This window comes from Pollachius pollachius (genome assembly GCF_949987615.1).
Source record: "Pollachius pollachius genome assembly, chromosome: 14".
Lineage (NCBI taxonomy): Eukaryota > Metazoa > Chordata > Actinopteri > Gadiformes > Gadidae > Pollachius > Pollachius pollachius.
The window spans coordinates 10,423,254-10,435,707 of NC_136947.1; the positions used below are offsets into that span (position 1 = coordinate 10,423,254).

The window sequence follows — 12,454 nt, forward strand, 5'->3', positions numbered from 1 at the left end:
TGACATCATTATGTAGTAGACCAGCTGGGTATGACATCATCACTCGGTAAACCAGCTGGGTATGACGTCAGCATTATGTAGTAGACCAGCTGGGAATGACATCATCATGCTGTAGACCAGTTGGGTATGACATCATCACTCTGTAAACCAGTTGGGTAGGACTTGATCAGCTGTAGAGCACCTGGGTATGACGTCATCAAGCTGTAGAGCAGCTGGGTATGCTTCATCAGCTGTAGAGCAGCTGGGTATGACGTCATCATCACGCTGTAGATCAGCTGGGTATGACGTCATCGTGTCATAGACCAACTACAGGGAGGTTGACGTGTCAGTATCGCTGTGATAATGAATCTGAAGTCGCTATTTGGTTCAACGAGGTCTTCCCAGTCATTGGTCCGCGGACGGCAGTCGGGTTTAAGTCAGTTTGTTGACCATAGAGTTAATTATCAAAATAACCATAAACCACCCAACCGACTCATTCATCAACTCCGAGCCGCAGCGGACTCCACATTCTCATGTGTAGAAGGTACTGAGGGACAGAAACGGGACAGAGACGGACTGTGATGTATGCAGGAGACACGGAGAGAAGACAGGTGTGGTGCAGCAGAACCAGCAGAGCAAAGAACATCGCCACTCACAACTCCAACACACACCTCCAGCACACCTCAAACACACACCACAAACACAGCGCCACCCAAACCGCTCCATCCACTCATGTAGAAGAACAAACTGTCGTACTTTGAGAGGCTGTAGTCCTGGTCGTTGGTGGCCACGTTGTGTTTTATAGTCCAGGTCTCAGTGAGGACGGAGAGGAACGCAACGGGGGTCTTTCGAGATCGCATGCTTCGAAAATAAAGTCCTACTCTACTCTACTCTGCTCTGCTCTCAGCACGTCTCTCTCCGCTCCTCGGTCGAGTTGAGGACCAATCAGAAATATCTGAGCAGCCGTGCCTTTTAAAGAGCAGGGGTCAAAGGTGAGGCTCATTAAGTGCTAATTGAAATAACAAATCGAATAAATTGCGAAGTTAATCTGAATGAATGTTGGCGTTTCACATCTCATCGCCTTTTCTTCCTATTAGTATTTAGTTTGACCATTTATTTGATGTGTTTGTGTGTGTGTGTAATGTGCATAGCACGTTCTGAATGGTATTTAATATTGATTTGTTATTCTTCCTTGCTGAATGGCATTAGTGACTTACTGTCATTCATGTGTGTGTACGTGTTTGTTGGATCAATAAAGTTGGATGAGTTCCTTGTAATCACAACCAAGTGCTTTATTACTCCGAGACAGGACGGTGACCAGACATTAACACATTCAACAGGCTTATTATTCATATTAATATTGCATATAAAGTGTACCACCTCCACACCACTGCCCAGCTACAATAACACACGTAATAGATCTGCCACAATTAACAATTGTACACTTAACTTTCAATTTCCAAAAGTCTTAACTTTTTCTTAAATTAAAAACAAAAAAGTCCCGATGACCGTCAATAAAACAACGGAACCATCGGAAAAGACTTCAGGACTCAGGAGGGATGGCAGCTGTAGTAACCATTATGAACACTAGGCGGTGCTGTCGCTTCACTTTGATGGTTCAACGTTTGGTTGCCCTTTAAAAAACCAACATCCTTGGTTTATAATTATGCTATCTTAACTTGAACTTAGCAAATAAATACAACTCAGAAACATCAATGAAATCATCCAGCGCCAGTGCATCCCCGTCCATTCAGGAAAGAGTGTTGAGGTATGAGCCATACAATGAAAACAACATCGTTGAGTGAACTTAGCCCCATCTAGCATACTCTTTTTGTTAATTGTGGCTGAAAGTGCATCAAAATAACAGACTTGAATACATCACAATCGATATCAGAGGCAGTACAACATCAGACAGAAGGTGAAGGTGAGGTCAGGTGAGCTTGGTGGCGGACCCTAACAGTTTGGGAGGGCCAATGGGACGGAACCTGAGCTGTGATTGGGCGGTTTGGTTAAGGAGCTAAACCGGTGACACTGGGTCAACTACGAGACGGAAGTTAGCTTAATTTGCTAACTAACGCTAGGTGCAGTGAGCTAGCTGCACACGATTTCTACGAAAGCTTAAATTTAACTTGATTATATATTCTCAAATACTGGTAATGTTCTAAATTCTATAAATACTTATAATCGGGGAAACGAGAAAATATGAAAATATTAGGAGTAATCTGGTTGACTTTAATTTAAGCTTAAAATATATTTGAATAATATATTTAATACATATCTTCTAAATACTCTTCTACTCTCCAAAATAATTGTTTAAATATTTCTTCTATATTTAATTCAGGACAAGCGTTTATCAGACACAGCATACAGTGACTGCAGGGAGGGGTTTGGACGCAACTTGCTCAAGGGCGTCTGCAGGCAAACTGGACATTGGGGATCAAACCCAGAACCTTTCCACTGGGGATTCTAAACCATAACCCTTCCCCCACCCTGCCTCTGGTCTCAGACCAGCTACAGCATTTCCCATTTTACTGTAAAACAACATCATATTAAAGGAGCGTGTTTGACTCGTAGGAGGTGAACTGTACTCTTAAAGGAGGAGTGGTGGTTTGGAGTGAGAGGCGGTGAGGGGCGGGGCTTAGATGGCGGCTTCCTTGGGCCGGACGTGGGTCACATGCTCCAGCTGGGCGGAGTCGGACACGTCAAAGCTGGTCCGGTACTTGGCCAGGATCTTCATGAGGGGGCGGAGCTTCAGCCACCACTGCTCCTTGGGGATCCGATGTCTGCAACGTTAAACACTTGTTTGAAGTACTAACAAAATTACATTTGGAATTTGATATTCAAAGATTTTAGCTCTTTAAAATCGTACAGTTGTCATATTTATTGCCAATTGAGTTTGATAGTATTGGGTATTTTGTAGAAGGTTTCACCTGAAGCGTTTTACAGTTAATTTGTTTAACTTAACCTGTCGGTCGCTTGACCGACAGGTAGACCACACAGTGGGGATCGAACCCAGAACCTGTAAGCTGGGACTCAAAAAACCCGCATGACTTTCTGTTCAGTTCGCATCCAAAGTTGAATCCGAGGTTTAATCCAAATTGACCAAACTTCAGACGTTTTGGTAACTTCCTGCAGAGTGTTTGAGTTTTCTGTTCTTACACAAAGTCGGTCTCCTCTCGGAGCTCAGCGACGGGCCGGAAGACCATCGCCCTGCGACGCATCCCCAGCAGACAGGCGCTGTCGTCAGAGTTGGCAAATACCCGGCCTGCATACGGGGCCAGAGTACACACACACACTTACTATCTGCCTGCATACGGGGACACAGTACACACACACTTAATATCTGCTCGCATACGGGGACAAGGTCAGAACACACACAGGCTAATATTCTGCCTTCATACAAGGACACGGTCAGTACACACACACACTAACACTCAGATTTTGTAGTTGTGAGGACATTTTGATGGTACGTATGCCCCACATGCGAGTAAGTGACTGAGTGACTGAGTGTGCGTCTGTGCGCGTGCGTGAGTGTGTGTGTGTCTGTGTGTGTGTCTGTGCGTGTGTGTGTGTCTGTGTGTGTGTGTCTGCATGTCTATACCTTCTTTGTAGGTCTCCTTCAGCTTGGTGGTGATCCACTGCATGGCTTTAGCCGCCACCTTGGTACCAAAGTTCCTGTCGAAGGGGGAAGGAGCACCCCCCTGTGGCCACATTCATGTTAACACCAAGAATCACCAAACCCATTAATAGCTGATCCGCCATAGTCACACACTGATGACTGTCACCTGGAGTAGTAATACTAGTACTATAGCAGTTGTACCTGCTGCATGTGTCCTACAGTGGTAATACTAGTACTATAGCAGTAGTACTATATAAATAGTACTACAGTAGTACCTGCTGCATGTGTCCCAGGACGTTCTTCCTGCAGTCAAACACTCCCTTCCCCTCCTCAGAGTAAAGCTGGTAGATGAAATCGGTGGTGAAGTTCTCGTTACTGTTCTCATTCCTACAAACAAACACAGACACACACACCCATGCATACACGCACACACACATACACAAACACACACACACAGTACAGAGACACACACACACACACACACACAGTACAGAGAGACACACATGCACAAACACACACACACACACACACACACACACACACACACACACACACACACACACAATTAGCATCATTCCTGGTCAACATATTTAGTCGTAATCATGCTTCGCTTCATTGCTGATGAACTCCTCCCTGTAATTCACTCCTTCGCTCTGTCAAAATAAGGCCGCCTGTTCAGTTCATGAGCTCTGATCCATGTGGTACTTTCTCTGCTGTGAGGGAAACACTGCACACATGAAGATATCCTCCCGATGATGTATCTTTCATAATACAGATCTCCCTCTCGTGGTCTCAGAATTGAGGACTTCATTTGATTTAAAACTTTCCTTCGTTTCCTCTGATGTTGAACAAGGTGACAGTAGGATGACATCACCAGGGGTCACCTTCATGTGCTCAGCCCCCACCACCATGCACGCTCTTACTGGAGCACACCTGCACACCTGACTGCACGGCCGCAGCACCACACACACACATGATCACACACACACACACACACACACACACACACACACACACAAACACACACGCGCACACACGCGCACACACACACACACACACACCCTGCCCTACTTTCTCCCAGTGCTGCGGTCTGACAGCCAGAAGACGCAGTGCTCCCATACACCTGCCCCTCTCTCTTCAGGACAGAGACCAGACCCTCGCTACGCAGTCCCAGCATGCACCCTGTCTCTCAGCGGTCTCTGGTGGTCTCACGACAGACAGCTGAGGGGTTAAAGTTCAGAGTAAACTCCCCTCCGGTGCTTCTGTTGAAGGTTCTGTCTGTTATTCTGTGCGTAGTTCTCAAAAGTATCCAAAAGTCCCTGATCAGACTTCAGGTGATGGTTACATTAAGACAACGTTTCATCCAAACCAACACACATAACCCCCCCCCCCACCCTCCACCAGCCCATCATGAGGAACCAGAGAACCAAGCAGGGGGACCGAGAGGAAGGTCCGTCGCCCTGACGACCGAGAGGAGGGCGTTACCCACGGCAACGGACCAGAGACGCCCGGTGAAACTACAAGGGTCTTCAACGCAGAAGTTTCATCCACCCTATTGTAGAGAATGACTGGGAACCAGTGAAACCAGTTAAAACAGTGGAACCAGTTAAACCAATGGAACCAGTTAAACCAGTGGAACCAGTTAAACCAGTTAAACCTCTGGATCCAGTTAAACCAGTGGAACCACAGCCCCATTAGACTTGTAGTATAACTTTATATCTCTTTTTACCGCTGTCCTGTACTCTCTGCGGTGAAGTTCCCTCCAGGATCACTAAAGACCTTCTCTGTCTCCTCTGGTCTAAAGTGTAGAGTCTCACCTGAGCACCAGGCCCCTCTGGATGCTGGTCTTCATCTTCTCCGTGAGGTGCTCCACGTTGGCCTGCAGACAGAGAAGAGAGGAGAGAGAGCAGAGAGCAGAGAGGAGAGAGAGCAGAGAGGAGAGAGGAGAGAGAGCAGAGAGGATGGGGAGGAGAGAGGAGAACGAGGAGAGAGAGGAGACAGAGTAGACAGAGGAGAGGGAGGAGAGAGGAGATGTCAGAGCGTCCGTGCTCCCTGAGAGGCTGCAGATACTGGAGCTGCTGCCCCTCTGAGCAACTCAGGGTGCAGCGACGGTTTCCACCACTAGGGGCCACTGGCTACTCAGGGTGCAGAGACGGTCTCCACCACTAGGGGCCACTGGCTACTCAGGGTGCAGAGACGGTCTCCACCACTAGGGGCCACTGCTGCTCTTATTGGAGTGAACCCTGCGCTGAATGACTCTGGAACTGAACCACATTGCCAGCAGCGATATTTCATTAATTGTTTGGGCTGTTTTGTGTTATAATATTCTATTTTGGTCTTTAAGAATCTTTAAATCTCAATCTAAATTAATTATACAACATGAATACTTGGGTATTAGTGTTAAATGTATTGTTTCTGTAATGATTGTATTATATAAATAATTAAATTAAAAAAAATATAGAAATAAAAAATATATACATATAATATATGAATTAAAAATATATATATGATTGTTTGATGATTATATACACATATATATGTTGACGGGTGACCTCTGACCTGCAGCTCCCTGATGTCGAAGGGTTCCTCGTAGATGTAGACGGCGTCGGCGCCGGCTGCCAGCCCGCCCACGTTGGCAAGGTAACCGCAGTACCCGCCCATCGTCTCGATGATGAACACACGGCGCTTCGTACCGCTGGCAGACTGCTTGATGCGGTCGCACGTCTGGACGCACACACAGGCACACACACACAGACACAAAAGCATGCGCACATACACATATACACAGATACATACACACACACACATACACACACAGATGCATACACATACACACACACACACACACACACACACATAGGAATTTATACAAATCTAAAAATATCCACATGCACGGCCATGAGCTCACATGCACATGCAGCAGAACACACTCAGCAACACGCTGGAGACACACGGGTCAACATGTGCAGATCAGAGTTCAGAACTCATGACAAAGACGACGGGCAGCGGCCATGCCCGGCGGCGGCCATGCCCCGCTGCGTCGCCGTGGCGACCTACCTCCACGATGGCGTTGAGGGAGGTGTCGGCGCCGATGGTGAGGTCGGTGCCGGGGACGTTGTTGCTGATGGTGGCGGGCAGCATGCAGAGCGGCACGCAGAACTCCACGTGGTGAGCCCGCAGCTCGTACAGCTGCAGCACGCACTCAAAGGCCTGGCCAGGGGCACGCACGTTAGGACTGGAACTGGGGCTGGGACTGGGACTGGGACTGGGACTGGGACTGGGACTGGGACTGGGATTAGGACCAGGACCAGGACTGGGACTGGGATTAGAACCAGGACTGGGACTGGACCCCCTGCACCCTGATCTGAGCTGTGTTGTTATGCAGTCAGACAACCAGGGGGCGGACTGGTTTGTGCTGGAGGGCTGGAGGACTTGTGTTGTTGTTCTGTTGTTGTTGGTGTTGTTGTGTTGTTGTGCAGAAGAAGGGTGCTCGGCTCTGTGGTGATAAGGGCTGGAGGGCTGTGAGGGCCCGTGTCTCAGGACTCTATGAGAGAGTTTGAAGGTGCTATTGGTCAGCTCTCTCCATGCATTCGCCGATCTTGCTTCCCATTGGTTGGAGAGACATGGAGGCGGGGCTTGTGACGGTTGACATTCCGAGAAAGTCGAAAATAAGAGCGCAAATATGATGTCCCCCGTGCGACGTGAAGAGATTGTTTTGAGGCAGGAGGTTGTCGGTTAGGTGAAGCGTCTCGTACGATGGGGGGTCACAGCTCAGCCAGACGAGCAAGACAACACACTCTGATCTGATCTCTGATTCACCTTATTAAATAAATAGAACCTAAGAAGGTATTTCAACACTCTAGAGTTAATGATCGCTAAAAGGATAAACCATTAAAGGGCCACTTGTTTAGCACAAGGCGCGATGGGAATTTGTGATTGGTGAACACTTGCGATGTCACTAATGGACTAGATTTCGAAATGGCTTCTGATGTCAGATGATCAGCTGGTGGTAAATGAGGGGCCGTTTTATTATGTTACAGAATGTACTGCCCTTACCGCCATGCCTCTCAACAACTTTAATATATGGATGTTGATAGATGGGGATGAGACAGGAAGCAGTGGTGGAATATTTGGGATTTTCAACATGAAAGTTCTTATTTTATTTCCAAGACTGTCCTATTTTATCTCCTTCCTCGGTAAACCTGGATTCCTCAGTAAAGGCAGCGGACTATGAGAAAATCAAGGAGGACTTTTACTTTGTTAACCTCATAGTCCCAATCCTAATAGGAAGTCTTGCTGGTCATGGCGTGTTGACCCCCCATACGTTATTGTTTACAACACAAACACACTGGCGAGAAAGGGTCGTCAAGGGCAACCAGCGCTGCGTAGTGGACATGCCGACATGATGTCATCGCACGACCCAATCTTACCCTGGAGGTCCGCTAACCAGCTAGCCTCTGGCACTAAACCACACAAACATCTCTGAGCTGCATGATGCTATCAGCTAAGCTAGGATGTTTGGCTAATAGCCCAGCTGTTACTAGCCACACTGGGCTAATCATTCTGAGTTTCTTGTAATCAGACTGGAGAACTGGTGAAGACGTAAAGTTTGTTTATGGATAAGTAGACTGTATGGCCGCTGTGAGCTGCTGTTTACACTGTCAACACGGACGGCCATCTGCTGTGAAGCTACAGTCCATACACTATCATCTCCCTTGAAGACCTTTGAAGGACAGGACCCATGGGAACCATGTTCTGGTCCCAGTAGAAACCCAGACTGGAAGAGATGGTGGTTGGTGCTCCGAGGTCTGGAGCGGGTCTGGAGAGGTTCTAGTGGGACCCGGTCCATGTCAGTCTGAGGCAGACTTCATGGAGATTCATGGTTGTCCACAGACATGTCTCTAACCCTAACCCTAGAGGGCCGACTCCATTACCCATGGTTCCTCTCAACTGAAGTTCCTCTTATCTTCATGTCTATCCCCCTCTGTGCTGAGCCCCCTTCCCCCCCAGATGAACATGTGATGCTGGTTGAGGCCAGAGACCCCTGGTTAGCGAACACTGAGACAAGTAAAGCCAAGAGGGCCAAACTGGACCAAACTGTACCAAACCAGACCAAGCTGGACCAAACTAAGCCAAACTGGACCAAGCTGGACAAAAGAAGATCCAACCAGACCAAACCAAAGCGAACCAGGCCCAACCAGGCCGGGGACACGCTGACTTACTTCGGTGATGGCGTTGAGGGCGGTGTCGGCCCCGATGCTGAGGTCTGAGCCCGGGATGTTGTTGGACACGGTGGCGGGCACCATGACCATGGGGACACAGAACTCAGTAAACTGCTCCCGCGCTCTGGAGAGCTCCAGCAGACCCAGGTAGGCCTGCAGGCGGAGGAGCCAGACGGGCGACACCATCACCAAGGAGCACAGCAGGAAGGGGGAGGGACGACACCATCACCACAGGGTACAGCAGGAAGGTGGAGGGACGACACCATCACCACAGGGTACAGCAGGAAGGGGGAGGGACGACACCATCACCACAGGGTACAGCAGGAAGGGGGAGGGACGACACCATCACCACAGGGTACAGCAGGAAGGGGGAGGGACGACACCATCACCACAGGGTACAGCAGGAAGGGGGAGGGACGACACCATCACCACAGGGTACAGCAGGAAGGGGGAGGGACGACACCATCACCACAGGGTACAGCAGGAAGGGGGAGGGACGACACCATCACCACAGGGTACAGCAGGAAGGGGGAGGGACGACACCATCACCACAGGGTACAGCAGGAAGGGGGAGGGACGACACCATCACCACAGGGTACAGCAGGAAGGGGGAGGGACGACACCATCACCACAGGGTACAGCAGGAAGGGGGAGGGACGACACCATCACCACAGGGTACAGCAGGAAGGGGGAGGGACGACACCATCACCACAGGGTACAGCAGGAAGGGGGAGGGACGACACCATCACCACAGGGTACAGCAGGAAGGGGGAGGGACGACACCATCACCACGGAGCACAGCAGGAAGGTGGAGGGACGACACCATCACCACAGGGTACAGCAGGAAGGGGGAGGGACGACACCATCACCACAGGGTACAGCAGGAAGGGGGAGGGACGACACCATCACCACAGGGTACAGCAGGAAGGGGGAGGGACGACACCATCACCACAGGGTACAGCAGGAAGGGGGAGGGACGACACCATCACCACAGGGTACAGCAGGAAGGGGGAGGGACGACACCATCACCACAGGGTACAGCAGGAAGGGGGAGGGACGACACCATCACCACAGGGTACAGCAGGAAGGGGGAGGGACGACACCATCACCACGGAGCACAGCGGGAAGGGGGAGGGAAGGCGGAGTCTGGAGGGGAAATACTGGTGGTGGCGGTGTGGTTGGTGGTGGTGGGGGTGTTGGTGGTAAAGGTGGTGGTGAAGGTGTTCGTAGTGGTGGTGTTGGGGGTTCTGGGGGTGGGAGGAGCCGGTAGGTTAGATTGGTGGAATGATGGTAGATGTTAGATATGGTAGATGTGAGAGATATCAGAGATGGTAGATGTTAGAGATGGTAAATGTTAGAGATGGTTGATGTTAGGAAGAGAGAGATGCAACGACCAGAAGAGTCCAGTCACATCAGAGGACGAGACACAGAAAGTACCAGGTAGTGATGGATGCGGAGACCAGGGAGGTAGGAGAGAGCTGGGGATATTATGAATGATGAATGATATATATTTGATCATTGGGTAGGCTATGATATGATAGGACATGCTATCATATACTGTGAGCATTGGGCCTCATTCACAGAGCAGCCATCTTGGTTCTGAAGCCTAGCTGGGCGGGGAAATATCTACAGAATAAGGTCTATATGATATATAAGATGATGATGTTATGAAGTCATGTTAAACATGATCGTAAACAAACAATTCAGCTGAATGAGGTTAAATGATGAGATGTCAGAACTATTTCAGAAACCACTGAGAACACAAGAAGTTATTAAACGATAACTTCAGAATTTCTCAACCTGGACGCTATTTTCAGACCATTTTGGGTGTCAGGGACTAAAATTAGAAATGAGGATTACTTTGGCTCAACACTGGACCGATTAAAAGAATGTGTCCGCATCAGTCCATGAGACCGGATCTTATCAGACAATAGGGTCCCGGTTGAAACATCCTGCAATTATCCTTTCAAAATATCAACAATATAAATGGTTAATTCATACATTTTTATACATCATTCTACACAATATGCACAGAAAATAAAATAACAGTTTGCATTAGCAGCTAGCTCCTAGCATACACATAGTGTGTTGTTCTAATGGATAATAGCAGCTAGCTGCTAGCATACACATAGCATGTAGTTTCTAAGGTTAAAAGTAGCTAGCCTCTAGCATAAACATAGCGTGTGTTCTGCGGGTTGGTACCTCAAAGCCCCCGATCACCAGCATGGCGTTGATGTTGTGAATCCTGATCTGCTCGGCGATCTTCTCAGCGTGTTTAGCAGGAAGAGTCCTTGAGGAGGAGATCAATGAGGAGATGTTTATTATGTTACCAGCTGTGAGAGGGATCCACAGCACCAGACCCCCTGGGAAGACCCCCCAGACCCCCTGAGAAACCCCCCAGACCCCCTGAGGAGACCCCCCAGACCCCCTGAGGAGACCCCCCATAGCCCCTGAAGAGACCCCCCAGACCCCCTGAGGAGACCCCCCAGACCCCCTGAGGAGACCCCCCATAGCCCCTGAGGAGACCCCCCAAACCCCCTGAAGAGACCCCCCAGACCCCCTGAGGAGACCCCCCAGACCCCCTGAAGAGACCCCCCAGACCCCCAGGAGACCAACAGAACCCCCAGACACCTGAGGAAGAGACCCCCCTGGCCCCCTGAGACGCTCACCTCTTGGTCCCCAGCAGGGACCCCCCCTGGCCGGTCCACCCGCCCACGTCACCCCACTTGATCTCCTTGATCTGTTAGAGACACACACAGAAAGACACACACACGCACACACACACTGTCACTATTTATTCATGTAGCAGACACTTTAATCCAAACCTCCTTACAATGAGTACAGAGACAGGTCATTCAGGAGCAGGTAGGGGTTAGAGGTCACCTGGCTCTAGGAGGCCTTCAGGTGGACTGTGGACATTGGGGATCGAACCCAGAGCCTTTCAGCTTGGAGCCGACCCCCTGACCCCTAGACGCCCGGCTGTCTATAGAATATAAAGATAATATAATATCTATGCAGAAGCATGGTATTTATAGTCTCTGTAATGATAATGTTATCTGTCCACCTCAGATCAACACAGACACCACACAGACGCACACACTATCGCACACACACGCATGTCTAGCAACCCTTCCGGAAGCCTGACCTCACAGTGACCTCAGAGGTATGCAGCCTATCAGGTGCTAGCTGTTCTGCTCTCAAACTATCAGGAGAAAGACGTCACGATCCTGCAGCCAAGAGGTCAAAAGGTCAACGCCAGGGAGCCAACACAGGAGAGCAGCTTGTCCAATCACGTCGAAGATAGGGCGTCCGTGCCGCTCCAGCATTTAGCTGTGTGTTCTTCCACTAAGCTCACACGCTTCACAGGACGCATGTAGAGTTCTGAGTGTTATTGTGTTTAATGTAGAAGGAGAACAATACAGTAAAGATAACTCGGCTAATCAGGACTGACAATGGAGAGCAGAGGGCTTAAAAATAACTCAAACCGGGCTTCAGAACGAACCCCAGGGGGTCTTTAGACGACCTGATGGGGTTTGTGTTTGAAGACGGACAGGAGATGGGAGGAGAATGTAACCTGTTCTCACCATCAGCCCTGACTCACTTTGGTTTCTTTATGGCTTAAATGGAGAGAATG

General features: G+C 49.4%; 1 protein-coding gene across 3 annotated transcripts in view; it reads right to left on the reverse strand.

Moving 5' to 3' along the window:
• Window positions 1–1,294: 1,294 nt before the first annotated feature.
• The window catches only part of LOC307085859 (ATP-dependent 6-phosphofructokinase, platelet type-like), a 19,736-nt gene continuing 8,576 nt past the window's right edge, over window positions 1,295–12,454 (reverse strand). Inside the window, exons 14-23 of one of the 3 annotated variants that reach the window (XM_079750751.1) lie at window positions 11,490–11,560; window positions 11,023–11,110; window positions 8,821–8,973; window positions 6,656–6,808; window positions 6,158–6,322; window positions 5,416–5,477; window positions 3,874–3,985; window positions 3,581–3,680; window positions 3,139–3,244; window positions 1,295–2,762 (exon numbers count right to left, since the gene is read on the reverse strand). In XM_079750751.1, the coding sequence (XP_079606877.1) occupies window positions 2,618–2,762; window positions 3,139–3,244; window positions 3,581–3,680; window positions 3,874–3,985; window positions 5,416–5,477; window positions 6,158–6,322; window positions 6,656–6,808; window positions 8,821–8,973; window positions 11,023–11,110; window positions 11,490–11,560 (1,155 nt within the window). In that variant the 3' untranslated portion in view covers window positions 1,295–2,617. The remainder of the gene's footprint in view (window positions 2,763–3,138; window positions 3,245–3,580; window positions 3,681–3,873; window positions 3,986–5,415; window positions 5,478–6,157; window positions 6,323–6,655; window positions 6,809–8,820; window positions 8,974–11,022; window positions 11,111–11,489; window positions 11,561–12,454) is intronic. The other 2 variants (XM_079750750.1, XM_079750749.1) reach the window with 2 other exon arrangements.